Here is a 26,527-nt window from a genome sequence, read left to right as displayed (position 1 = left end):
TCCTCCCTTGATGGGAAGCTGGTGTGGAGTTGCTGCTAATGTAGGAAGGGAAAAAAACAGAAGGCCAAACCAAACCGGGAATGGAGACCCAGAGGAAGAGTGCTGGAAAATTGAATCTGCTGTTCTTGCTGCAGTGGAACATACTTTCTGTGTACCTGACTTGTCCTTCACTAGCAGTAGCCAACCTCATTTTCCACAGCTCTGTTGCAGGCAAAATTGGCAGCAGATTCATAACCGTTTTACTGCTCTGTCTCTGTCCTAATCAGCTGCCTATACCAAGATCCAGATATTTTTCCTTTTAATTTTTATTAAATATAAGGTATGATATGCACCAAAGCTGGGAATCTAGATCTTCCTGTAACACAAAAAGGAGATCTATGTGCCTGCTAACAAGAATAGATTTTAATTTGCAAAGGGGATCAAGTGGGACTGGGAGCTAAGGCTCACTTAGGCACTTGAAAGAAGTAAAAAAACAAGTGGAAAGGAAGCTCAAAATCAGTAATTTCTGATGCTGAGTAGTACACCCTTTTGGGGCCAGAGTGTCCAGGGAGAGAGCAGAGTTTGCTTTGACTTGAGATTTCTTCACCCACTATGGGTATAGGTTTTAGGGAGGAGGAGTTGCTGTATGCTTATTTTTATGTAAATTATTTTTCCCACTTGTGTTTTGTAACCAGCACAAGCTGAACCTTCCTGAATAAAGCATGGAGAAGATAAATGTGCTGACTGAATGACTGTTCTCGTGTTACTGATCCCCTTTAGCAGATTACATGCTTTGTCCTTTCTAATCAGAATTCTGTTTGTCCTGTGGCAATACCTTAATGTGCACATGAGACAGCAAAAAGTTATTTCTCTTTCCTCTGCTGAAGAACCAGTTAGCAATTGTCTGTTAACAGTTTTTGCTAAGTGTCAGAAGGAAGTATTGCTCTTTTTAAGAAGAAGAAATAGGCGGTATACATAACTTGAGCTCTATTTTTTTTATAGGTGGTGTTAAATTGCAAGCATATCAGTAAGCTTTTAAGACAGCTGGACTGAAAGAAACTGAATACACGTGCATAATGTCCAGGCAGAAAACCCATTTATTTAGTTGTTTATGGATTCAGTGCTATATCTCTCTTGCATTAGTTAACCATTTTGATGTCTTGTTTTAAAGATGCTGTGACTGAATTAAGTAAAGAATTTAAAGAAGGAGGGGAACCAATCACAGATGACAGTGTCAATTTGCAAAAATTCTCCTACAAGCTTGAGTACCTTCTACAGGTAAAAAGTGATGTGTGTCATTTGTAATCCACCATGAAAGCTAGGCCTTGTTTTCCGTTATTGCCTCTTCAGTATGTGGGGTTTAACTCAAATAATCATAAATATCCCGTTGAGTCTTTTTTTTTTTCAGTAAGTGGACTGAAATGTGTGCTGCTTATTGCACTTATTTCAAGTGAAAGTAAATAAATGTAATCAAAAGGCAGTGCTGGCAGTTTGATTGAAGAATGTAAGGCATTTTTCTATTGATATGAAAGATTTGAGCTTGATTTTAAAGATATATCCTGCTAAATTATCTTGGAAAAACTGTGGTAATGAAATCTTGACAACATTTTAATGCAAAATAGATACTAATAAGCTGTTCACAGTGCAAATATAGTGATGTGAGTAATTTACAGAATTTTTAGCAATTTCACTTTGGAAATTCATTTTTATTGTATGGAAAGCTTAGCGCAAGAGGCTAATTTTTAATCCGGAATGCTGCTTTTTGGCCATCCTCAAAAGTTTAGTAAAAGGGGACACTGCTGGGCAAACTGAAATTCAGTTTGCATAGTCTCGTGTCTACACATACTGTAATCATGTCACTGATTGCAACAAAGACATGCTAATCTGGCCTTAATCTAGGCAAGGGAGTTTTAATTGGGTTGCAGAGGCTTCAGCAGAACCTGAAGAATCCTTTGGGATTTGAGTGGTCCAAGATGCAGTCCACACCCTCACTGCATTGCTGCTCTGAATGTGATTTAGCTAGAGCAGGTTTTTCTGGTATGTACATGTGTGCTATTGCCACACTTGATTGCAGGTCTCTCAGCAGCTGCTTGTTAGTTCCTTGCTCTTGAACAGCTGCTGAATCCTCTGCAAGTCTTTGTTTCAGCAGGTTTGAAGAGATGTCTGTGTTTTAACTAGACCCAGAACATTATTATCTGTTACTGTCTGTAAAGTAGCTTTTGTAACTGCTGGATTGCATCAGTGCAGTACAATGTCTCTTTCCTTTGTGAATACACTGGCTAAAACTAAGGGGAGTCATGAAAGCACATATTGCTGGGAGAGGAACAGAATTCCAAGTAGCTGTATATAAGTATATTTATATTTAAGTTTTGCTCATTGCTTTTTGTTTTCCATGTTTAAGTTTGACCAGAAAGAAAAAAACACGTTGCTGGGGAACAGAAAAGACTACTGGGATTATTTCTGCGACTGTCTAGCAAAAGTCAAAGGAGCTAATGATGGAATCCGCTTCGTGAAGTCTATTACGGAAGTAAGTATATCAGATAAGCATCATAATATGTGGTTTATGTTTTGGTATGTCTTTTCAGAGAGCAGCAGAAACCAGAAGAAAATACACTGCTTTTAACATATGGCAAAAAAAAAGTTGGGAATTTTTATTTTTAATTCTTATGTAAAGTATAAAAATGCAAGATTACTCTTTTTTACTAGGGCAGTAAATTCTATAGGATTAGATAGCCTGACTCTTACTTATTTTGAAGACCACTTACACAAGTGAATGGTCCTTTTGGTCTCTGGTTGTGCCCTGCCTTTTCATAAACTTAGTGCCATTTTCTCTAAAAAGGAATGAAAAACTAAGTCAAGGGTAGAGCCTGCCCTCTTTAGCACAGCTTAAGGCAGGACTTGCTCTAAGAATAAGAGGAAAGATTCACCATGTTTGACATTTCTTAAGACTTTTTCAACTGGTCAGTAGAGTTGAGGAAGGCTGACTGAGAGCAGCATTTCATCTTCTGTCTCAACTTTGTTCCACCATGTCAAATAGCATGATGTAATGACTCAGGATGGTTGTCATTATTCCCTCGGGTAAGCTGTCATGATCAGGACAAAAAGCTTTATTTTTATTACATATAGTAATAAAAGCTTAATCTTGCAACAGCTATGTTATGTCTTCAGCTCAATGAGTGGGTGAAGTAAGTGCAGTGAGAAGCTTTCTGTGCTGATCCTGTCCGAGTCTTTAGAACCATTTGAAGAAGAACTTCCCTAGTGGGTAAAAGAGGCGTTGGTGTGGTGGTGCCAGCCAGCGTTGTCCTGATGTTCAGTTCTGGTATCTGTGAGCAGTGCTAACTTGTATTAGCAAGTCACTATTTACAGCAGATTTCCCTGTTGTCTTAGCAATTCCTCCACAGCAGCTCTTAATAATGTTGTCTTGAGCCATCTGAAAGAGAGCCATGATACTGTAACAGAGGCAGGCTCTGTGTTCCATACCTCACTTTCTTCTCTCAGCAATTCAGGCAATATTGAATTTTGCTGTTCCAAGGCGAACAAGCCAAGGAAGGGCTCCAGTTTGTTTCACCACTGGGAAGGGAAGCAGGGGAGAGCCATGGAAATTGGGTTTGACTTTCCCACTACTTCCAGGAAGACTGGGGAAGGACAGTGACTGCTGCTGCAGGAAAGATCCTCTGACAGTAGCTACTGGCCCCTAAATTCTCAGCAGCAGTAGCCAATCCAATTTCTCTGCAAAGGTGACTGTGTTGTAGCCTTCGACAGTCTGTTGGCTGTGGTATCACCTGCATATTACCACATGTAAAGGCTGCTCTGCTTTTTCCTCCTCCGTCAGTACCTATGGCTGTTTAATGGTTAGCATGATATCAGAAATTACTGTTTGGAAGAAGGACATTTTCTATGTCAATTTCTGTGCAGCCATAGTAATTACCTTGTGGAAGACTTCTTTTAACTTTATTAGCTTGTGGTTTAGGAATATGAACTCTAAAAAACATCAGTCAACCATTTCAGATAACTGAGCTGGCAGACTCGGGTCCAGAAATGAAATGACAGATGACAGAAAAAAAGCGTTGGTTATTCCCCTTCATTACAGGTGGAAATCAGCAGCCAATGTTTGAGCCTGGCTGGATAGAACATAAAGGTTTCCAGATGTCATTTATTTTCTCACTGAACAGTACTTGTTGACTTTCAAAGATGGAAGTGAACAAGGAGGAAAGGGTAACAGCAGTTACGTTTTAAGAATGGTCAAACATTTAACAGCATAATGCCTCCTCTTCTGCTTTGCCTGCAACACTTCTAATATTAGGGTGCATGATATGCTAGAGAGGTGGAGCAAGGAAGCAAATAGGAATACCCTGGAAACTGCCCAGCCGTTAATTAAACAGAGAGCCTTGTCCTTGATGGCATTAGGTGAGCAGTGAGTTCTGGTTGTTTCCCTTTCAAAAGGTGATTAGACTGAATACAGATCTTTCCAAGTCTTTAAAGCCACACATTGCACACCATACAGCGCTACAGCCATACATTGCACCTCAGCTACAGTGTTTGCAGTCAACATTGAAACACTGAGAATATCAGACATGGCTTGCCTCCCTGAATTCTGATAGGGCTCTAGCAGGAGGTGGCATGGTTTTGCTTCCCAGGCAAATAGTCTTTGGCTACATGTAGCTGCATATATGTAAATATTTTCCTCTACTTCTCGTCACATACATCCATTCTAGGATCTCCATGCTTAAAAAAGGCATTGCGGTGTAAATTGATAAACCAATGGGAATAAGGATAGGGCTAGTTCAGTGGCTTCCAGTGTTTTTTTTCTGACTGTTCTTAAGATATTCGCTAGATATGCCTAGTTAGGAAAAACACTTCTAAGCTTCTGTGCACAGGGCAGGGATGGCATCTCCCTGAAGAAATATTCAGACATCTACAGGGTGAATGAGGGTGAAAAACAGTTGACAAATTAAATTTGCTGTTTCTGGGGTACTTAGCCTTTTGGGACCATGTTATTTCACACTTTCTGTCCTATAGAATTCAAAACAAAAAGCAGTAAAAGGTGTTGCTTCCTTTGCTCCATATTTCATTGTTCCATTTATAAGGAACATTTTTTTATATAGTGGATCGCTGAGATAAACAAGGAACCTGTGTCTTACTTGAGCGCAGAAGCCCAGTAACAACAAAACCAAGGAAACTTGAGAGTTAAGGCATTGCTCTCACGTCACCACGGTGGAATACTGATCAGGAGAGAAAGCTTGTGTGGCCTTTGAGCCTTCTTTCACACTAACTTTTCAAGCAAAATTTACAGTAACCTACTAACTTGAGCCTCAGCCCCCCCTAATATTTTCCTTGGCCTCCATTTTTAAATCATTAATTGGTTTGTTAGTTGGATGAGCAGTTTGGTTAGAAGCATGGCTGACTGGCAAGAAATTCTTTTAATCACTTTCATTTCCATTCCTAAATTGATTACTGATTTTGGTGGAAAGGAGAAATGAAACACTACTGTTTAGTGTTTTGTTTTTTTGTAGGACAACAAATAGCTCAGATGTAAAAGACAAAACAAAACATCAATTCCCCAAGTCAGTAGCTATAAAAAAATTAGTGGTGAGTTTTGTGATCCCCCTTATGTTGATTTAACAGCTGTCTTCATAAAAAGATCCATTCATTTCAGTCATGCAGCTGCTCTTGGTCTGAAGTAAGAATTAGATTTTTATCAACTTAACGGCTAAGTATTAAGAAAGGCTTTTTGCATTGTCTGGGGTTACTGTGTCTGTGGGGATGTATATTTGTATATGTGTACATCTTTGTTCTATGACTAGATCTGCCCTAAAGCTCTTCCAGCTGTGGCCAGACACATCTTAACCAACCTAAGCAGTCACTTCTGGCTTTGCTGGGCACGTTGAGATTTTGCCTTATATTGGGAATTGCCCTTAGCATAGTCTGTGCTCATGTACTCAGTACAGGAGACGATTCACTGGTCCTGCGATGCCTTTTATATTATTATAAAGTGAACAACAGAACAACAGCTAGCTGTGGATACAGATTTGTCATTCAAAAAAGATTCCACCCAATGACAGTGTTGGAAGAAGGTGTCTCTCAGTGGCAGTTCTTAACTGCTTCCTTTACAACTAGTGGCTTATTGTGGGGTTTTTTGTGTCGGTATGTAGGCTGTTCTGGCTATGTCTCTACATGATTACAAATGATATTTAGAATTTTCTTTTCTTGTGGTTTCTCCCTTCCAGCTACGAACATCTCTTGGAAAAGGAAGAGCATTTCTTCGTTACTCCCTCGTTCACCAAAGGCTAGCAGACACCTTGCAGCAATGTTTTATGAACACCAAGGTGACCAGGTGAATAACAAAGTACCTTGTTAACTAATGGGTGTTTGCTTAGTGTGATCAAGCAACATCACCTAGTAGCTATTGAAAGAAATTGAAACCCTTCCAAATGGTCAGCTTAGAGAGCTGGTAATAGGATAGGAAGGATAATAGACCTTTTGGCCTGGGTCACTGGTTCATACCTATCTAAGGCTGATAATGGTTGAAAGTTGTTACAGCTAAATGTGTATGGAGTGGGTGGTGCTGATGCTTCTAATGTCAGTTTCAAAGGTGACATTTTTATAAGCATTGAGGATCCTGGGTTTGATCTTCTGTGCTGTACATCATAAGGGAGGATTAATTTGGATATGTTGCGCAAAGCCCCACAAAGCATTTGCATATATCTGTGGATTGTCACACAGAACAGCTTGCCCCTGGCCAAGGAACACAGAAGATAGTTTGTAGCTGTTTGGAGGGACACTGGTAGGGCTTTTAGAAAAAGCCAGCTGTTTGCACAATGTATTTAACGCTGGTTGCTGCTTTCTGTCCCTCATTTTTGATGTATTAAGTGTGTGCTTCAGGTATTTACTGTGTGATTATCTAGTGTATAGCAAATATTTTGTCTTGTCAGTGTTTTGCCCAAGCACTAGAGCAAAAAATATTTTGTGTAGGGGCTCCTTTAAAGATATTTCCGTGGAATTCATTGAGCTGTTTGATTTCATTCACGTCAAAGGGATGGGATGTTGGTTGGTGGGTCTGGTTGTTTTCAGTTTGCGTTTAGAATAGCATATCATAATTTTTCTGGGGTGGAGTAAATAATGATGTGGTGGGAGGTTTTTGCAAGGGAAACTGCTACTGGTGTTTTTTTTTTTACTTATGAATGAGTATTACTTAATTTTTTTTGTTGTTTTCAAGTGACTGGTACTATGCAAGAAGTCCATTTCTGAATTCCAAAATGAGTTCTGACATTGTCGGTCAACTCTATGAGCTTACTGATGTTCAGTTTGACTTGGCATCAAGAGGCTATGATTTAGATGCTGCTTGGCCAGCATTTGCCAGGTAAGATAGAAACACTTTGTCATTTTGTATTAACAGGGCCATAAAATACCTGCCTGCTACAGAATCTGTAAAAGCTTCTGCTTTTGAAGGTAGGAACGCTTGTGTCAGAGCAGGCATACACTTTCTCAGTGTAATTAGAGTCTTTGACCAAATCGGCCTTTTTTTCTTTCAATAAACTGTATACAAGAGATCAGAGTTGATGCTCTCTGATGGAGTACTTCCCGTTAACTACAGTTTAGCCCAAATCCCAAGCTATTCTCATCTTCACAGGCACAAGAAGAAATGTTCTTAGCTCCTTCTGTTTTAAGAGCTGGGACGTGTAGTGACTGAACAGCTAAGCAGTGCACTTCATTTGCAGCAATGGTAGAGATGACAATATGCAGTCACCACAGCCTGATCCCACCTCAAAGGGGGAAATAACAAAAACTACTAGGTCTTATCCAGAGCCGTTTGTATCAGTGGGAGTTTTCTAGGGCTGCATGCTGCCACCATCTGATTGAGCTGCCACCACACAGCAATACAATTTCTTAGAGTAAAGCTGCGTTGGTTCTTGTGGATGTGGGAAGTCATGGCTACCAACCCCATAATCTTTTATAGGTGCCTTCAATATCCCTATTTTGTTTTCCATCAACTTCAGTGGTTGTTGGCCCAGACACCAGGTGCAGTTATATCTTTTTCTATGTGGTAGTTACAGCTGGATAAATCTTATATGTAAGAGTAGAAAGAGATGTATGTGTGTGCTTAGACTTCTCTTGTATGTTGTTTCTCTCTGTGATCAACAGGAGGACACTGTCCTCGCTTGGATCTTCAGCATATTTATGGAAGCCCCCAAGTCGCAGTTCCAGCATGAGCAGTTTAGTGAGCAATTATTTGCAGGTAAGCAAATTACAAATAAATGTTTATGTGGCATGGTAGATTAATGACGTAGTTCCGGAGAGCTTGGTAGTTTTATGGTGATTATGACTCTTATGATGGTAAACTACAAAAAGAGTTCTTAATTAAAAGTAAAGGGAATTCTCCAGTAGCTGATTCAACTAAACATGCAAATCTTGTAGAGGAAAAAAAAATATTCAGAAGACTGCCTGCAGATAGGTATGTTTTCATTTATCTTTTGTGAAAACAAGACCCATTTCCTGTAAGTTGATATCTTGTAGTGCTGTGAACGCAACATACAACGTCACCGTGCATTAAGAAGCTGAACTTGCTCTCATTTGAGTACACCATTTAGATGCATGTTTAGTACTTCTTAAACTTTCTGTTTTTCCCCTTCTGTTCATTTAGGCCCAAGAGTTCCCCTCCAGCCCGGATGCAAATAGCTCGCTAAATGTTGAACACCTTGAGGGCTTTGAAGAGATGCGTGTAGAACTTGACCAGGCTGAGCTGAGGCAGAGGGAACTTCAAGATCGTATTCACCAGCTAGAAACGGAAAACCAGGAGCTCCAGGCAACTGTCAGCCTTCAGAAAGAACAGGTGCAGGTAGAAAAGGAGAAGAGCAATAACTACAGTGAGGAGAACTCCCGTCTGACAAAGATGATCACGGAGTTACAGAAGCAGTGTGAGATCTCACACTCTACTCAGAGCACTGTTCTTGACCTGCAGAAGTGCCTGCAGTCACTGGAACTGAATGCAGTGGAACAGCAAAAGGAATATTCAACAAAGTTGGAGCAGCTGGTGACCAACAAGGAAGACTGTGCCTCAAAACTGCAGATGTTGAATCAGGAGCTGGAGGCCTCTAGGGCTTTGGTTGCTATGAAGGATCTTTGCATCAATGAGCTCAAAGACAAGCTGAGTTCCACAGAACAGAAGAACCTCGACCTCCTTTCAAAAGTTGATGCTGCCTTGGAGGAAAAGGGACAGCAAGCCACAGCCCACTGTGACTCTGCCCTACAGGTACAGGCACTGTTAGAGAAGCTTCAGGAGACAGAGAAGGAAAAGGCAGATATGCAAAGGCTCAGTGACGAACATGCGTCTCAACTGAAAGCAGCAAGGGAAGAGCTGCAGCTGAAAGAAGAGGCACAGAAGGAACTGGAATCCAGATATTATCGCCTCACTGCTGACTCCAAAGAAGAGAGTGAAAAGCTGCTTGGGAGCCTGGAAACCATGGCAAAGGAAATGGATGCACTTCAGAAGGCCCTGACCCTGAAAGAAAAGGAGATGGCTGAGCTCCAGACCCAGGTAATGGGGTCACTGGCTCAGGTGGGGTCACTGGAAAAAAATCTTGAGGGAGCAAGGAAAGAAAAAGAGAAACTTAAGGAGGAGTATGGTCAGAGGGAAGGAGCACTGAAGCAGGAAGCCCAATCGCAAGCAGAGCAACTTGAACTACAGGAGGGTCGCTTAACAAAGGTGAGTCAGACTGTGCGTAGCCTTGAGGAGCAAAACCGGAAACTCTTGTCTGAGAAAGAGCATCTCAGCCAGAAAGTCAAGGAGCTGGAGGAGCAGATGGAGCAGCAAAACTCTGCAGTGAGCGAAATGGGTGAGGAGAGCAGGAAGCTGAAAGCAGAGAATGCAAATTTGCAGCAGTCCAAGAAGAAGATGGAAGAGAAGCTGAAAAATTTGGAAGCTTCTAAAGCTTCCCTGGAAGCTGAGGTAGCCAGTCTGAGAGCCTCTGAGAAACAGCTTCAGAGCGAGATAGATGATGCCCTGGTGTCAGTTGATGAAAAAGAGAAGAAGCTCCGGGGCCAGAACAAACAGCTGGATGAAGACTTGCAGAATGCCAGAAGGCAAAGCCAAATTCTGGAGGAGAGATTAGAGGCTCTGCACTCAGACTATGAAGAACTAAAGCAAAGAGAAGAGACCACCAAAGAGTCTTATGCCTCACTTGAAGGACAGCTGAAGAGTGCCAAACAGCATAGTTTGCAAATGGAAAAAAGCTTGGGCACCTTGAAGGAAAGCAAAGAGAGTCTCCAGTCACAGCTCACAGAGAAGGAAGTGGAACTGCAAGGCATGGAGAGCCAGTGTGAGCAGCTAAGAGCAGAAGCTGAAAGATATAGGAAGAAAGCAGAGACTCTTGAGGTCGAAAAGCTCAGTGTTGAAAAGACATGCCTTCATCAGACAAAGCTTATTGAATCCCTCACATCAGAAAAGGAATCAGTGGAAAAACACCAACTACAGCAGGCGGCTTCTCTGGAGAAGGAGGCAAAAGAGCTGGCCTCCAGACTGACCATGAGTGACGAGCAGTTGGAGGTCAGCCGAGGTGAAGTGTCTAGGCTGCAAGCAGAAGTCCTCGACCTGCGAGTCAAGCTTCAGCAGACCACTGATGAGAGAGAGCAGATGAGAGGTGAGCTGGCAGTCATACAGACTGCCTTGGGTGAGCAGAAGGCGCTTGTCCAGCAGCTGAAAGAGCAAAGTGAGTCACTCAACAGAAACCATGTGCAAGAACTGGTGCAATGGAAAGAAAGAGAAGAAGCGCTGAAAAAAGAGCAGGAGACAGCAGCCCATCAAAAAGCTGAGCTGGAAAATAATTTGCTGAACATGAATGAAGAGCTATCCAAGGTCAAGCAGTACCTGGAAGTTGCTAGAATGGAAAATGAAGAAAACAAAGATCTCCTCCACAGGACCAACACAGATATGGCTGAACTTGGTATTCAGATTTGTGCGTTGACCTCTGAAAAGGTGGATGCAGAAGAGCAGTTAGCCCAGGCCACAGAAAGGTTCAAAGAACTTGAAGAGCAGGCAGCAGAGCAACAGGAGAAGCTGAAGCTTGACATCTCTGATCTCAGACAGGAGAACAAGAGCCTGCAAGAGAAATTAGAGGAGGCTCAAATATGTGCCGCAGCTGTCCCAAGTCTGCAATTGCAGCTGGAGACAGTAAAGAAACAGGCACAGAGTTTCCAAGAGACCAGCCAAGAAGAGCTGTCTGCAATAAAATTTCAAATGAGCACAGAAATTCTAAATTATCAGACAAAATTCAAGGTAAATTAACGTGATTATTATAGCTGAGGGAGCTGTGCAGGATTTCCTCTGCTTTACTGTCTGCTGCAGCAATTACTGCATGAAATCCTAAGGTTTGTGTTGGTCAGGCTCTGAGACTAGCACGCAACTAGCCTTAGTTGGGGAATCTGAAAATATCTCTACACTCATGACCTAGGCCTATTTGAGGTAAAATAAGTCTTCAGAGTGTTTTTGGAGATGTGTAGTGTGACTATCTGAGCACAGTGGAGAGGCCATGTGATATGGAAAAGGCAGCCAGTAATGAAGAGGGTGATGATTTCTTGTGTTGGCACTGAAGGTGGTGTCTTCTGTAACTATTCCCTCTGGTCACAGCTGTGATTTTTTTCTTTTTTGGTAGGAACATTGCAAGACCTGTTCCCCACACCTGTAACACTACTTCTCCTTAAAACTGATTTTGATGAAAGCAAACTTAGACTGACACCAGATACTTTTGCGGTTAATTCCCTCATGTATTTTTGCTTTCAACTGCTCAAGGTAGCAGCCGAGAAGATCAAAGTTTTGCTTCCAGAGAACATGAGTCAGCCCTGTACATGTGAAACAGCACACCTAAAGGCTGAAGATTTTATTGTGTTTGTGCTGCCATTCTGAGGTAATGTTTAAGATGACTGGCAGCTGATCAGAGGCTCATGCCACTGGTGGTATCCAGAAATCCCATGAGTTTGAGAAAATAGCGTATGTTCATTTATGTTTCATTTTCATAAAGGCTTCTTAAATCTTGGTATGGTTTGGGCTATCTCACTCTTCTGAGCCAAAGCAGGTTCGCAAGCTGGGCCTTCTTTTTGTTGAGAACTGTATAGCCCATAGCGAGGAACAGTAAAACACAGCTGGTCTGCCACCACAGAGGGGAGTTTCCTTGAATCTATGAGTTGGGTGTCTCTTTAGCTGTCTTTCATGAGCCTGACAGTGGTGCTGCATTTATCCCATACACGGCAGTAAGAGCACTCGTGATTCACAACTGGGAATTTCGTAGATGAAGGGGTGGCCACTAGAGGAATGCTAACTCCTGGCTCAATCTCTCTGCTAGGCTGTCAGTGAAGAGTGTGGAAAAGTAAGAGAGCAGCTTGAGGAGCAGAAGCGACAACAGCATGCTGCAGAGGAAGAGATTGCAGAGTTACAAGTAGGTGCTCGATCTGATTAAAAGACAGAGGTGTTTGTGTCAGCAGGCATTAGTGTTACAACTGAGAAGGCAGGCAGCATTTCTGATGACTGGCTGTGAGTCTGAGAATGCCCTTGAGTCAATACAGGTGCTGCAGACAAAATACTCAGCAGCCAGAAGTTAGATACTGAAACAGGGATTACGAAAAGCATGATGGCACTTAGGATTTGTCCTGCTTTGAAAGCTAGTCAGGTTTTATCTAAGACCTGGTTGTGTGTACACTTCTTAAATGGGGGTACAGGTTTAAAAGGTGTCTGTCTTAGGCCCTGCATGCCCACTGCACACAGCCACAAGTGTGGATCCAACTGTTTGCAGGCTGTAAGGGGCACTGAATCAGAGAATTAATCTGGCTGAGAAATAACCCAGCTGGAAAAAAATAGGATTTTTGCAATGTGTTTATCAAACAGTTGAGTTATGAGGGTCATATTGAGATGTAAGGAGTCCAGAAAGAAGAAAGTTAAGGTTCCTGAACGTGGCCTTGCCTGCTAGCAGAAATACGTACACCTTTAGATGCAGTTAGGTATCTTCCCTGAGGACTCCGAGTTTGGCAGACTTCTCTGGAGAGGCTAGCTGTGAAAGAAGTTTTTTTTACCATTGTCCTTCATGTTCCATATAGCTTTAATAAACAACATTTTCCTCATTTTTATTTTTTTTTCTTTTGAAGCTTTTAGGTGGTGAAAAAACTTTTAGGGTGTATTCTTTTGCCATTATCTTTGAGAAATTTCCCTTGATAAGGAGGCAAAAGCTCCACTGACATGGACTAATAAGAATTACAGGCTTAATACTGTCTTACTTTAGAGTCTATCCCTTATTCAGTGTGACAGAAGTAATCAGTCACTAGTACACAACTAATTAGTGTCTACTTATACAATAATAACTTAATTGGTGGTTTGGCTTTAACTGATTCTTCTAAAGCATTGTTTAGGTGTCTTGGTAATTGTCCAATGCTTGGTAAGGTGTTGTTTTTACATGTAAGGAAATACAGTAATTTATTTCACTAGGCTGCAAACACGAGTTTGTCTAGAAAGCTGGATGAAGCAAGAGAGCAGCTGTCTGCATCAGAATCTGCTCGGCTGCAGAAGGAAGAGGAAGTGACGTCTCTGAGAGAACTCTTGGAAAGGTGGGAGTTTGGGTTCTTTACACAAGCTGTTAATTGTAAGCCAAGCAAGGGGCTAATAACCAAAGCATATTGAAAATTGCTGTGGTTTGTGAAGTAGCATATGCCACGGGGTTTATATAGGGCAAATAGAACATGGGCACTGATGGGGAATGTCAGACTGACACTTCAGATGAGAAATAACGTAAATTACACAGCACACATGAATGCAAGGTTTAGGTTTTATTGTATTGTTAATTTAGCTGGTGATGTAAATTCATTGTATGTCTTCCTTTATGAAACTGCTTGACATTTTATGACCTCCTTTTACCTTATAGGTTAGTCACAAAATTAAAACACCAATAATGGCTCTTTTTTTTGATAATGGAAAATTTGCACTTTTTGACAGTTTGTTTTTTCTCCCCTCTCCATGAAGTTTCAGGGAATCAGTAAGAATTATTTGAATGGGACCACATCCAGCATGTCTTTGTCAGGTTTCTTATCAGTTTTAAGTATCTAATGCAGGCTATGTTTCCAAGGTCTGTAATGTCAGCCTGTGTGGTGTGGATTATTTGGCAGTCTGAATTAGGTCTTCATGAGGCATGGGCTCATACAGAGTCTAATGGGTTAACCAAAGCCTGTGTGTTTTTACATTTTTGTGGTGATATCATCTGTCTTTGTGGGAAGACTGATGATTCTTGATCTATGCTGAAGGTTGTCAGTACAAAATCTAACTCATCCAGATGTTTGAATTCAGCTGAATTGGCTGACTGAGTTCAGACCAGCTCAGCCCTTCGTGTTGTGTTGCTGTAGCATTTTTGATCCGTTGCTAGGACTCACAGTACTGAAATTGCCATATCGTCAAGCCAAGACTTACATTCTTGGAAGCTTCCTGGGGACTCTTCTTTCCACTGACTGTGCAGTGAACTGAGTTGTCCTAAACTTTAGTTTTTGAATTGCATCTGCGTTAGAAGAATATAGTGAGAAACTGGTTTGCTTCCCTTTTGTGAACATGAAGGCTATGGAGGAGTATGTGTTAAACGGCCCTTTTGTGTGCAACCTGTAAATGCTGGGCAACCTGCAGCTATGGGACTTTCCCTGTTTAGCTCAGTTTGCAGCTGCTGATGATCTTAGCTTCCAAAGACACTAATTTTATTCCCAGTGTGGTACCCATCGTAAGCTTCATTATCAGCAGGGCATCCAAGAAATTGCTGATTGCTGACTGTGTTCACCAGACAAAGGATCTGTGTGCACTTCCAGCGATGCAGAAAACTGGAGAGATTCTGGCTAGCTACAAAAAATATGCACACTGAGAACAATGTCACTGAAACTACCTGTTTATCAGGGTGGAGGACCCCTTTCTTCCATGGGGAACACTTGAATGCACATGAGCTAAAAATGATTCTTAATTGCCTTTGTATTTGATCAGGATCGAAAAGGAAGCTGATGAAGCAAAAGAGAAGGTCCTGGATTACAGTGAGAAGCTCAGCAAGGTGGCAGCAGACAAAGACAGCAGCGACCAGAAATTATTTGCTGAACTGGATGACCTGACGAGAACAAAACAGTTCCTTGAAGAACGTTTGATAGAACTTATCAGGTTGGCATTAAAATAAACAGCAAGCAGAAATTAAAATCCTAGCTTAGGATGTTAAGGGGTAGTGCCTAGGTGGTTCAGTCTTGTATTCCTGAATTGAAGATACAGGTAGTGGCCAAGTTCATCAGCAGTTGAAATTTTGCATTTCCATAATTCGGTCAAAAATATAACACCCAGTAGTATCTCCTCCTTAATTTGCTGTCTGTTTTGCAAAAATATGTAGTTCTCTGCATGGCATGTATTTTTCTCCCCCCCTTCCCAAGAGCTTTGGTAGGTTTCTTCATCTGTCTTTATTTCTGAAAGCTCCTCAAAAGTTACAGCAAAGCAATTTTGACTGTGAAGCTTTCACCAGCATTCAGATTGAGGTTGGTTAACAGTAAACCGGCACTGATAATTTCTATGTGTTTTTCTTTCTTTTAACTGTGTCTCTGCAGAGATAAGGATGCTTTGTGGCAAAAATCAGATGCTCTGGAGTTCCAGCAGAAGCTTAGTGCAGAGCAAAGGTGGCAGGGGGACACAGAGGTTAATCATTGTCTGGACTGCCAGAGGGAGTTCTCATGGATGGTGCGCCGACATCACTGCAGGTCAGTTCGTTGAACTTTATTACGCTGTTCAAAAGCAAAATTCAGTGTGATCGTTACATGGATGAAATACTTCTTAATGTTCGCAGTTCATTGGTCAAAATCAGTTGATACAGGACACTGTGGAGGCTGAAAGAACACATGAGCTCACAAGGGGATAAGAGACATTAATGGAGAGGTCCCTTGACATGTAAGGGCAAGATCTGGATGCAACTCTGACTTGGAGAGTCTGTCAGTTTCTTATTTCTGGAAATAAAGATAATCACACCCCACATAGTGTGTTTCTTCGAAGGACTGTGTTTTTAATATATTTATTTAGCACTGCTCTGTGCATGTGGTAAATAATATTCACTAAGATGGTTTTGCTATTGTGATAGAAGTATTCCAGAACAAATCCAACATGCTGTGCAATTATGAATTTGGTTACATACACTAGGTATATTCAGAGATAATTACCAATTGCTGAGCAATCTTTTTTAAAAAAGTTAATATTAAATCATTTCCTATACAGTTAGCCTGCTTGGAGTTACTAGTTACCCGATCTAGATTTATTCAAATATATTTAAGTGGATACATTTCAGGGTATTAGTGATATGCTTGTTTTGGCTCTTTACTGTTCTTTATCCTCACGACCTGATTCATCATGTAAGGTATGTAGTACTGGGACTGTTTCAGTTGCATATGAATGTAGGGAACATTCGATGGGGATTAATGAATAGTGAAGTCATTTCCGGTAACAACTTCCAAATTACTCATTTCTACTAGAATCTGTGAAACTTGCTTGTGTTTTCACCTACTAATGATTTACATTATTATGAAAATCTTAACATGTTCATTAAAAAGTAGTTGACAGGTTTAATACTGAGAGACAGCAGAGCGGAGAGGGCAGGAGGGATGAATGTACATGTATGTGTCCAATATTATTTCTTCTTCCCTGTCTGAAGGGGAGAGGGGTGATTACTAAGTAGAGACATGTAGACGTGTTCTTACAGTCCTTACAATCAAATACAGTTTTGCTCTAATTGGGTATGAGATTTGGCCTGTGTGATATTATTAAGTACATTTCCTTTGTGTGTACTTAATATATATATTATTTATTTGTATTGCATATTTGTGGGTATTTAATTGTTTTATGTCTTTATATTTAAAAGTATATATTTTTTTAGTATTTTTATGTTTTTTTCTGTTTTCCCTATTTATTAAGGCAGCAAAGTATGAATGTGAATTTCTGTCCTGTGTTTGTCAAGAAAACTTGCTTCACCTCAGAAATCAGCACAGTCTGTATTATGAGTTCTGCCATGGATGTACGTTCGGGCTCTTGCAGAGAACAAGACCGTTATGACAAAGCCCCAGACTCTTGTCACGTAGATATGTTCCACCTGTATGTGGTACTGTTGTAACACCTTTGGTTTCAAATCATTTCTAGAATGTGTGGTCGCATTTTCTGCTACTACTGCTGCAACAACTACATGGTGACAAAGCCTGGTGGAAAAAAGGAGCGTTGCTGCAGAGCTTGCTTTAATAAGCCTAGCGTCATTGTGGACAGTACAGATGACTCTGGATCCAGTGCCAACCAGGAAGGGTCACCAGCTTCACTGGAATCGCCTGTGTCACCATCTGAGAGGGCTTTTGGTTAGTGTATTGTTTGCATGTTGTGCAGAAATAAGTAGGGTTCATAGACATTCTCCATGAAACCACACGGTCACCTGCTACTCCAAGGACCTGCAAGTTCATGGAGTGTTTTCAGGGTGGGACTGGTCCCGTCTTTGAATTTGGTTGGTATTGACAGAAATTTGCGTGTATATTAAATGAGTGTCAGTCAGCCTGAGATTTTCAGTTGGTTCTAGTAGTTACCTGATGTTTCTGTAAAGGTAGAAGAATGGCCCAGTCTTCCTCCTTAAGGGTTTTGCTTGTTTGTTTTCCAGAGAACCAGCTAATATTGTTTATGTTTCTTTTTGTGTCCTTTTATGGCACAGTTGCAAGTGAAGCATCTAAACCACCAGATGATGCAACATTTGATATAATCACTGATGAAGAGCTGTGCCAAGTACAGGAATCAGACTCTCTCCACAACGAAAGTCAGATGGAGGGAGACTCTCTGGATCAAAGCGTGACAGATCTGTGAGTAAACACTGCTTCATGGAAAGGGGACTCTTCTGGATTTTGTTTGGAATGTTGTTGTTTTTTCCATTCAGTGGGGATAGCCAACCTGTGCATAAAGAGAAGACACTTCTGTTCCCAGCCACATGTTCAGTAGACCAACACAAAATAATTTTGGCCTATTTGCACAATCAGCATCAAATCTAGTAAATCCAAACAGCTCCATCCTCTCCCTCCACCTGCTGCACCACAGCACAGAGGAGTAGTCCCAGTCTGTGCTGTCACCAGGCCAGCTGTCACCATTAAAATCATCTTGCAGGCCACACTGGGTCACTGGTCATTCACACTTAACTTATAATAGGAGCTAAGCAATACTCTCTGTCAGACTCACCGTTACTTAATATCAAGAGAACAAGGGGGTGGAGAAAAGATAAGGAAAGATTCGTTCTTTTTATGACAGGCTTCATTGAACTGAACGTGAAACAACTGGTCTGTGTCTGTAGGATTCCTTACTATTTTAAAGATAACAGCTGACAGAAAAGAAAAAGAACAGGAATTGTGTAGCTAAATCTGGCACAAGTTTGTTCTTTTTTTAAGAAAATGAGAACGAATGCAGGTTTCAGTCATTTTTTTGCATCTATTTCTACATAAATTCGCAATGAAGAGGATCTAAGGCCATCTGAATATCTAAGTACTTTGTTTGCAAACTATGTTGTAGTATTATAGTTTCATCTATATCCATGTTTATACAAAATATTGTTTTACTATTGTTCAAATATTTTCAAATGTTTTCCAAAAATTCCATTCCGTAAAATATATTATCTTTCAAAAACTTTTATATACTTGAGAAGAAAAAGAAAGAGCAATTTCACCTAAATTCTGTATTTGTTTTGCTTCTGAGCAGAAAAATAAACGTGATAAATCTAAATGCTAAACTGAAAATAGCCACAGAGTAACCGTCCTGCTGCTGAGAAAGCAGACCTAGACTCCTTTGCCTTCAGCGGACCCGTTTCCGGCATAAACCACAGTGGCTTGCAATTTGGGTAGAAGGCAGACTGTACAGACTTGTTTATATGGAAAAGAAACTTTTCAAAATTCTACATTTTTGTTTCTTGGTAAATAAGTTCTATGTATTCTTCCTATTTTGTATACTGTTGACACTGACGGTATATTCATGTTTATCATGTGTTGGGTAGACATGAACAAACGGAGCTTCACAAGGCTCTTGTGAAGTTAGTATTGCCTTTGTTTTGCAAAGGGACAATTTGCAGTGGGGGATTTTTGTTTGTTTTTAGAAGAAAAAAAGTGTAATGTACTACTACTTTGAATTCAAGCTGTCTGCAGAGGGGATATCACAGGTGAGTTAGTTCTGGAGAATACAACCAGGAGAAAGAAAGAAGTGTGTGTCACCATTTTTTTCAAGTTGGGATGGGGCTAGATTCCTCTTGTCCCACAAAGTATTCAGGCAAAGTATTCAGGCAATTCAGGCAATTCAGGCAGGATTGCCACTAATGCTGGAATACTGTTCTTGAAGGGCGCCCATGCAACATCCTACTTGCACCATGTAAACTTTTAAAGGCTGTCCATCTCCCATTGTTCACAGATTATAGGCAGGAAAGTCAGGAAATAGTGTTTTATCCTCTGTTGCTCTTGGTTCATTAGTGTTACAAGCCAGGCGGAGAGTCCTACTGTGGTCATACTTGGAGCTTGAGACATACTTTGGAGAGAAGGCAGACCACACCTGCCCTTCGCCATACCACTTACAATGTTTGAAAGGTCTCACTAGCCTGAACACTGGAGGAGAATGCAGGAGAATGACCTTCTTACGCTGTGGGTGACTTGAGCATCTTGTGTTGATTGTGCAGTTTTATGTTACGGGAGAGATGCAGAAACTGATACGTGTGTCAGGTGGTGGTGTGGCAACTGTGGTATGTGTTGAAGAAAAAAGGCAGAGCGCAGTATTGATTCTGGCAGCACAGAAGTTTTCTCACTTGTTTCTGCGGTGAGGAGTATATGTGTACGCAAAGCCCCAGTCTAGCTTTGCGCATAAGCAAATAATGCAGCATTTGATAGCATAGGTGTTTGAGGGTAATGTGCCAGAACCACTATACTGAATGTGAGCAAAGGTTTTGCTAACCCTCTGTCCTGTCTTTGACAGCAGCCAGTAGCAGATGTACTGATAATTTCCCATTGTGTTTTCCCCCACCTTCCAAGGATCTGCAGTTTAGGGACTTTCTGAGCTACTGGTTTCACTGCTGCAGATTTCTTGGCCATACTCAACTGGTGGACCACCTTAACTTCATATAGACCTTCAATCTTTTTTTTTTTAAAGTGCCCGGCTAAACGTGGCTTGATTTCTATGTGGATACTTCAGGTAGCCTTGAAGTACAAATAATAATCCACTGGCATCCCAATAATGTTCTCTTTGCATGAAATTGAATATATGGGGTAGAATTTGCTTTGATATTGTGCCTGGGGAAGACACAAAGGATCCGATATGGTGCTTGCTAGATGCATGCCTGAGGAGCGCATACAAATAAGTAAGTTTTCAGGCCAAACTTCTTTATTGGGATTCTGCTGAAAGTAGTCCAAGCTATTCGGTTTTTGCCAGAGATTTGAACTAATTGGTGCAGATCTAAAAGGGAGGGAGACAAGCAGCCAAGAGAGGGAAGAGAAGGGAGGCTGGGTGGTCCAAACTGACAGAGAGAAAACCTGCTATAGACATGTTCTGTTGACATAGTTCCTTAACTCTGGCTGACATTTTCACACTGACCTTAGCTTATTTCAGGTGCGAGTCCTTGCTGGACTGGAAATGCGTGTTGGTGCTCAAAGCAGTGAATTATCTTAAAGACTGTTTTATTTCCTATTTGTCCCCCTTTTGGTGTCTACTGTACTGCTACTCTATTTTTCACTTGTTCTCTTCACTTAACCCTGCCCCTGTAGTTCTTTCCTTGAAGTGACATGAAATGATTACAATGGCATTACTTCAAAACAGCAAATTTTGAGGGACTGCCTTTATTGGTACAGGTCAGTTGAGAACAAAATAAAACTCCTCTTCGTCATGAGCTGCACAGGTGTGTGGCAAGGTAAGACAGATGCTGTACCAGCATAACTCTGGCTGGCCTTGAAGCAGCTCTTTCCTGAAGGTTAGGATCAAGCAGCAGTTGCTTCATGCTTTCGGGTCTGTTACATGAGTTTGGAGCAACCTGATTGAAATCTTAATGTGAGCTGAGATAAGTCGTGCAATTGCAGTAGTACATCCTGCTACTTCAAGGCTCATGGGTTGTCTTTTGAAGTGTTGTATTTTTAAACTCTTCTATTTCTAAAGCATTCACATTTGCAGATGGTGTTCTAAAACAAAGGTCAGAATGTTGTATAGCACTGGGTCGAAGTCCCCAGGGTAAACCAGTGCACTGTGTTGCCATTTTAACACACTGTAGAAATTACATACCTGCAATAAATGTTGCAGCAGCAGAATCAAGATCATGGATGGCAGAAGTGCTAAAAAAAAAAAAAATTGCCACTACCCTGGTACGGAAACAGAGTTTATTCACACCTTGGTACTGCTTTTGGTAGAAAGGGCATCTCAGCCTGTCTGCACTGTGGTCGCTTTGGTTTGAATTCTTTTTTTCTTAATGACTCATAACACTCTTTCCTGACCTAATTACAAATCACACGGCCGGGCAGGGTGCCAGCATAGCCAAAAGGGGGAACTGCATGTGGTCTGAAGCATTCACTGCCCTGCACAGAACCAGCCGGGGAGAGGAGTGGGGACAGGAGCACCGCTCACCACCCTCTGCTGGCAAAGCCTGCCCTGCAGCTGTGTGTTGGGATAGCAGCTTTACTTGCTGCACAGACGTGAAAGCACAGCACATTCCTTCCTAGTTTTGTTTTTAAGGATATTGCACCATTTCACTATGGGAGAAACGAGAGATTGTGTAGTAAAGAAAGGATTGCCTAAGCAGCTGTTTTCTAAGGGGAAAAAGATGACATGGACACAATGGTGCCAATAAGGGTCGGGTACCACTGAGCTGCAGTGATCTGGTAGGAGGGACTGAGTGTTAATGGGGAGAAAAGCAACATCCAGAGTGAGCGTGGTTATTGCAAGAATGGTTTGAAACAGGTTAAAACTGATATTTCAAAGCTGTAATGCAAAGGACTTTCAGCCTTTGGGCCAGACCCAACCCTGCCTTCATCATAGGCAGCCCCCAGCTGCATAAAGCCCTCCCTCTGCTCCTCTGCAACATCTCTACTTTCTTTTCCCTATTCCAGTCTCCACCCCTGTTCTGATACTCCCTGCAAGAGCTTTTGCATACTTTCTGCCCAGTCTGCACTGGCCCCTGCGCACCTTTTTGCCTCCCACTGGGAAGTGAAAAGGCCAGAGGTGGAAAGGAGGGACTGCAGGAACAAGGAAGGAGAACAACTAAGGAATGCAGTTTCATGGCAAGGGAACCAGGGTGCCAAGGAGATGCTAGGAAAAACAGACTGGAAAGATGTCAAGGTGCAAAGAATGTGTGGGAATTAGGGTGGGAGAGTTTGCATCTAAGGAAACGCTGCTCAGTGTTAGAGCCCGCGTGTGTTATGATATCCCTTGTGTTGAGGGGGGATCTAGTCATCTGGCACATGAGCTCTGTTATCAGAAATAAGATACAAACATGTGTACTGGAGATTCAGACCATGAACCTGATATTAGATGGAAGGCAGATGAAAGTGCTGCTTTATTACAGGAATTTTAGATGAACACTAAAGGAGTGTTTGGAGACCTTCTCCCAAATGGAAAAATACAAAAAAAAACACAAAAAAACCAACCACACATGAAACCCAGCACGAAGATTGAAATGTGTATGGTTTTAATCCAAGAATTCTCATTAAATGAATGATCTGGACTAAAATCTGTAATATCTTTGAAACAAAACTCATAAATGCTTTTGTTAACAAACACCTTTCATGGAAAACCTGCAGGGCAGAAGTTTGGCGAATGTCTCCAGCCCATCTGGAGTCACAAAGTCCAAGTTAGTTTTATGTCATGAAGAATGGAGTTTTATCTCATTGTTTCTTGTACCTTTTGAAGATCTTCTGCACAGTTAACTCAGTTACCAGCTTCGTCTTAGGATCAACTCTGACCAGGAAAAGCAGGAAATGCTGAAGTATCATGATTAAGATAGGTTGGCCTAAAGCCGATAACAGTGTCTTTACTAAAGGGATTGTATTTCCTCTTTCATGCAGGCTACCTATCAGTATTTACAAAAAAACAAAAACAAAAACAAACAAACAAACCAAAACCAACAAAACACCAAACCAAGCTGTAAATAGTTGCCAGATTTTCTAGGCAGTTTTATAGTGGGTACATGCTTGTTACATCTCCGTTATTTGAGGCAGTAAAAGTTTTAGAGCCTTCCTCTTCAGTGGTTTGCCACTGTTTAGCTGTACCTTGCCGTTTGACGCACCATGAGTTTTTAATAATTTTCTGTACATTCCTCCTGAATTTCACCCCCATGAAGAAATACAGAACAGGGTTAAGACAGCCATGGAAATAAGCAAGAGCTTCTGTTACAATGATTGCATATTCAAAGTTGCTGTTCAAGTTAAAGCTCCAGTCTATGATCTTTATCAGTCTCAAGAAAGTATAGGGTGACTGAGTAAGAATAAATATGGCAACTACAGAAAATATTCTTTTTAGAGATTTGTTCTTTTGAAAACTCTTGGCATGCAGCAAGGTTCTAATAATTAGAGAGTAGCAGATGATCATGGCTAGCATGGGAATAAAGTAGCCAAGGGTCACTTGGATCACTTCAAGAACCAGTTCTGTGTGATGATTTGGGTATTCTTCCTGACATACTGCCTTATCAATACTAAACACCTCGCTAAAAATAAACTGTGGTGCGGCAAATGCTAGTGAGATCACCCAGATCAAGACACAGATTGATTTGCCCCATGTCATTCGTTTGGTTTGACACATATGTGCTTTGGTGGCAAAAGTAATAGCAATAAGCCGGTCAAAGGTGATAGATGTTAGAGTTAACATTGAAGTGTACAAGTTCAGAGTATACAAGCCCCGTATAATACGACATGCCACGGTGCCAAAAGTCCACTCACGAGCAGCAGAATATGCCCAGAATGGCAGCGTCCAAAGGAAGACCCAGTCAGCTATAGCCAAGTTTAGCAAAAATATATCTGTCAGTGTCTTCCGTTTCTCATAGACTACTAGTATGACAAAGACCAGCGCGTTTCCTGCTAGCCCAAGGATGAAAACAAGCGAGTACATACAAGGCAGGAAGATTCTTGTAAAGATGTGAAAATTCCCGCTTCCATTTTCGTTGGGATCAATGATGGAGAAGTTATAATAAAAGTTACCAGCATCTGTACTTGCCATGTTGCCTTCTTTTTAAAGGCAGCCTGTAAGGAGACACATTGAGATTTTTTTACTCAGCAAATAATTAAATCCTAATGCATCCAGGAGACAGACAAAACCCTAAGTGCTAACAGATAAGAGCTGTAGTAAAACATCTATGACGGACAAAAGCAAGTATATTTATTTGCTGAAGAGCGTTGTCTTGACAGTCAAGACCCAAACACAACAGCTGGTGGATTTAAACACGTCATCTGTTACCAGATTTATACTGACGGCCACTCAAAAGATAAACAAGACAATTACAGAGGCTTCCGAAAACAGAATATGGATTAAGCTTTCAAATACATCAGTGGTTTAGTGTTTGGATCAAGAGATTCTGGAGGAACCCATGAGAGAAACAGAATTTGTTTGCCAAATTCAGCCTTTAGGCTCAGGTTGCAGGCTCTAAGCATCAGAGTCATTTGGCTTGGGTTGGACCCGTCTCAAAAAGTATGGTTTCAGTCTCAGTGAGCAAGTGCTTTAGAGCTTGTGGTTCAGCCTTAGCTCGTTGTTTAAATGTTAGTCACATCATCAGATGGCAGCACTTCTTCCTTTCCCCTTCTCAAGTGACTTACTGGAGACATGGAGGATTTTCATTAATGTCTCTTCCCCGCTTGACTTTAGTTGGTCAGGTTCAAACGTTTGTATTGGTGTCGGAGGAGTGACCACTTCTCTGTCAGCCCCCTCCATCGCGCCCGCTCTCCAGAGCTGATGCAGTGTCACCGTGTCAGCTCTCCAAGGCAAGGGGCTGTTTTCTGTCAGGGCTGTCACCAGCACGTAAGAGTAACAGCAACAACCAGATTTGCAAGCTGTTTACCTTGTAAATAAAGTCTTTTGTGAGACAGATCTATGGGGTTTTCAAAGGTTTAGCCAAAGGTTAAATGTCCTCTCTCTGGAGTTACAAAGAGCATGTTTCTATGGGACTAATCCGACTACAAGATATTACTCAGCATAAGATTAGCAGAATTTACCTCTGAATCATTTAGATTGGCAGACAGGCCTCGCCTGTGTGAGTTATAACAGGCACTAGATCGAACGTTACCCAAAAAAGTAATTTCTGTGGGGCCAGGAAGCAGAGCCAGTGCTTAGTCTGCTAGTCACCGGAGAAGTACTATAAAACTGCATGCCCCTTTGAAAAGTTACTGGCTCTTTATAAAATACTTTACTTTTCAATTCAGACAGAGGCCGAGCACATGATGAAGATAACCTGCAAAAGTAACTTAGGCTCAACAACATCAAGGCAATGTATACTGAAACAAACGGAAGCACTGTGTTTTATTTTACCTACTCTTTGCAACAGCAGTCAGCAGGTGTTTCTTGCCTCTTTCTTGTAAAGGAAACGTGTTTTTCTCTAGGCTGAAACAAAGTAATTACCAGGCACTCAGTTTTGTGGTTTGACAACGTAACATTCCATTAGTAGCCTTACTAAAGCAGTACAGATCTTTCTGGTGTCCAAGCTTACTGGAAATTAGCTTTTAGGAGAGTCTTATTGACTCTTTTAAAAGAAGAATTTTTAATACCCTCTTTTAATCCATAATATTTTTTTCCATAGTAAGATACAGCATTCACTCTCTGGACAGATGAAAATATTTAAAATTTTAACTAACTTTTTTCCTATTACATTAATGTTCTTCACAGGAATTTTCAAATTCAGGCAGTAATTTGGTTTTGGTGAAAGCAGATGGGAGTTTTACTATGGATTTCTTATGGAAGCCAGGCTAGGATAATTTTTGAACTCCAGCTGTGAAGAATTTTCTTATATACAAATAGAAGGCACTGGCTTCTGATGTTCTTGTCTCCCCGACATGTTGATATGAGCAGATCTGCATATGGATAGAGAACAGAATGTTGCAGAAGAGGTATCTCTAAGTTAAAAATGTTTTTTAACGTGTCGAACGCTTTACATTTCTCAGTTAGCTGGGCTTCTAAACTCAGAATTTATGAATCATGTTTTAGGAAAGAGGCGAGGTGAGTGACACCATCAAACAGATAGCAAAGGATTACTGGGAGTCCTTGAATATGACCTTTCAACTGATGCTCTAGAAATTTATTTTCATGTTACGTTCTTGGGATCTTAAAGTCCTTAAGTTTTTTTTCTTTTCCTTCTTTCTCCTCTCTGAATATAACCATTTAAGTTCCTTCTTGATTTGACAGCAGGAGAAATGAGTCTCAAATGACTGACTGATTACCAAGTCCTCTGGAAAGAAAAAAAAAAGAAAGAAAGAAAAAAGTCCTACATGCATAAAAATAGGTTAACCTTGCAGAACTGTACACTCATTTTTGAGGCAAAGTCAGGTGTGGAAATTTCTAGCCCAAACC

The 26,527-nt window shown here is 41.2% G+C and overlaps 2 protein-coding genes across 4 annotated transcripts in view; one reads left to right on the top strand and one right to left on the bottom strand.

The window, feature by feature from the left end:
* The window catches only part of FYCO1 (FYVE and coiled-coil domain autophagy adaptor 1), a 53,225-nt gene that overhangs the window by 10,141 nt on the left and 16,557 nt on the right, over window positions 1-26,527 (top strand). For 2 of the 3 annotated variants that reach the window (XM_082318910.1, XM_082318909.1), the window contains exons 3-14: window positions 1,151-1,257; window positions 2,381-2,506; window positions 6,207-6,313; window positions 7,196-7,339; window positions 8,122-8,215; window positions 8,621-11,251; window positions 12,315-12,407; window positions 13,448-13,566; window positions 14,972-15,139; window positions 15,571-15,720; window positions 17,144-17,349; window positions 17,694-17,838. In XM_082318910.1, coding sequence (XP_082175036.1) covers window positions 1,151-1,257; window positions 2,381-2,506; window positions 6,207-6,313; window positions 7,196-7,339; window positions 8,122-8,215; window positions 8,621-11,251; window positions 12,315-12,407; window positions 13,448-13,566; window positions 14,972-15,139; window positions 15,571-15,720; window positions 17,144-17,349; window positions 17,694-17,838 — 4,090 coding nt within the window. The remainder of the gene's footprint in view (window positions 1-1,150; window positions 1,258-2,380; window positions 2,507-6,206; window positions 6,314-7,195; window positions 7,340-8,121; window positions 8,216-8,620; window positions 11,252-12,314; window positions 12,408-13,447; window positions 13,567-14,971; window positions 15,140-15,570; window positions 15,721-17,143; window positions 17,350-17,693; window positions 17,839-26,527) is intronic. The other variant, XM_082318911.1, reaches the window with a different exon arrangement.
* CXCR6 (C-X-C motif chemokine receptor 6) lies at window positions 22,963-24,204 on the bottom strand. The gene has a single exon (XM_082318930.1). The coding sequence runs from the start codon at window positions 24,188-24,190 to the stop codon at window positions 23,153-23,155; it is 1,038 nt and encodes a 345-aa protein (XP_082175056.1). The 5' UTR covers window positions 24,191-24,204; the 3' UTR covers window positions 22,963-23,152.

Source organism: Platalea leucorodia, assembly GCF_965183815.1.
Source record: "Platalea leucorodia genome assembly, chromosome: 1".
NCBI lineage: Eukaryota > Metazoa > Chordata > Aves > Pelecaniformes > Threskiornithidae > Platalea > Platalea leucorodia.
This window is presented reverse-complemented; position numbering and strand designations above follow the sequence as displayed.

Coding starts and splice junctions, on each gene's coding strand:
- CXCR6 (XM_082318930.1), bottom strand. CDS start 24,190: ATGGCAAGTACAGATGCTGGTAACTTTTATTATAACTTCTCCATCATT.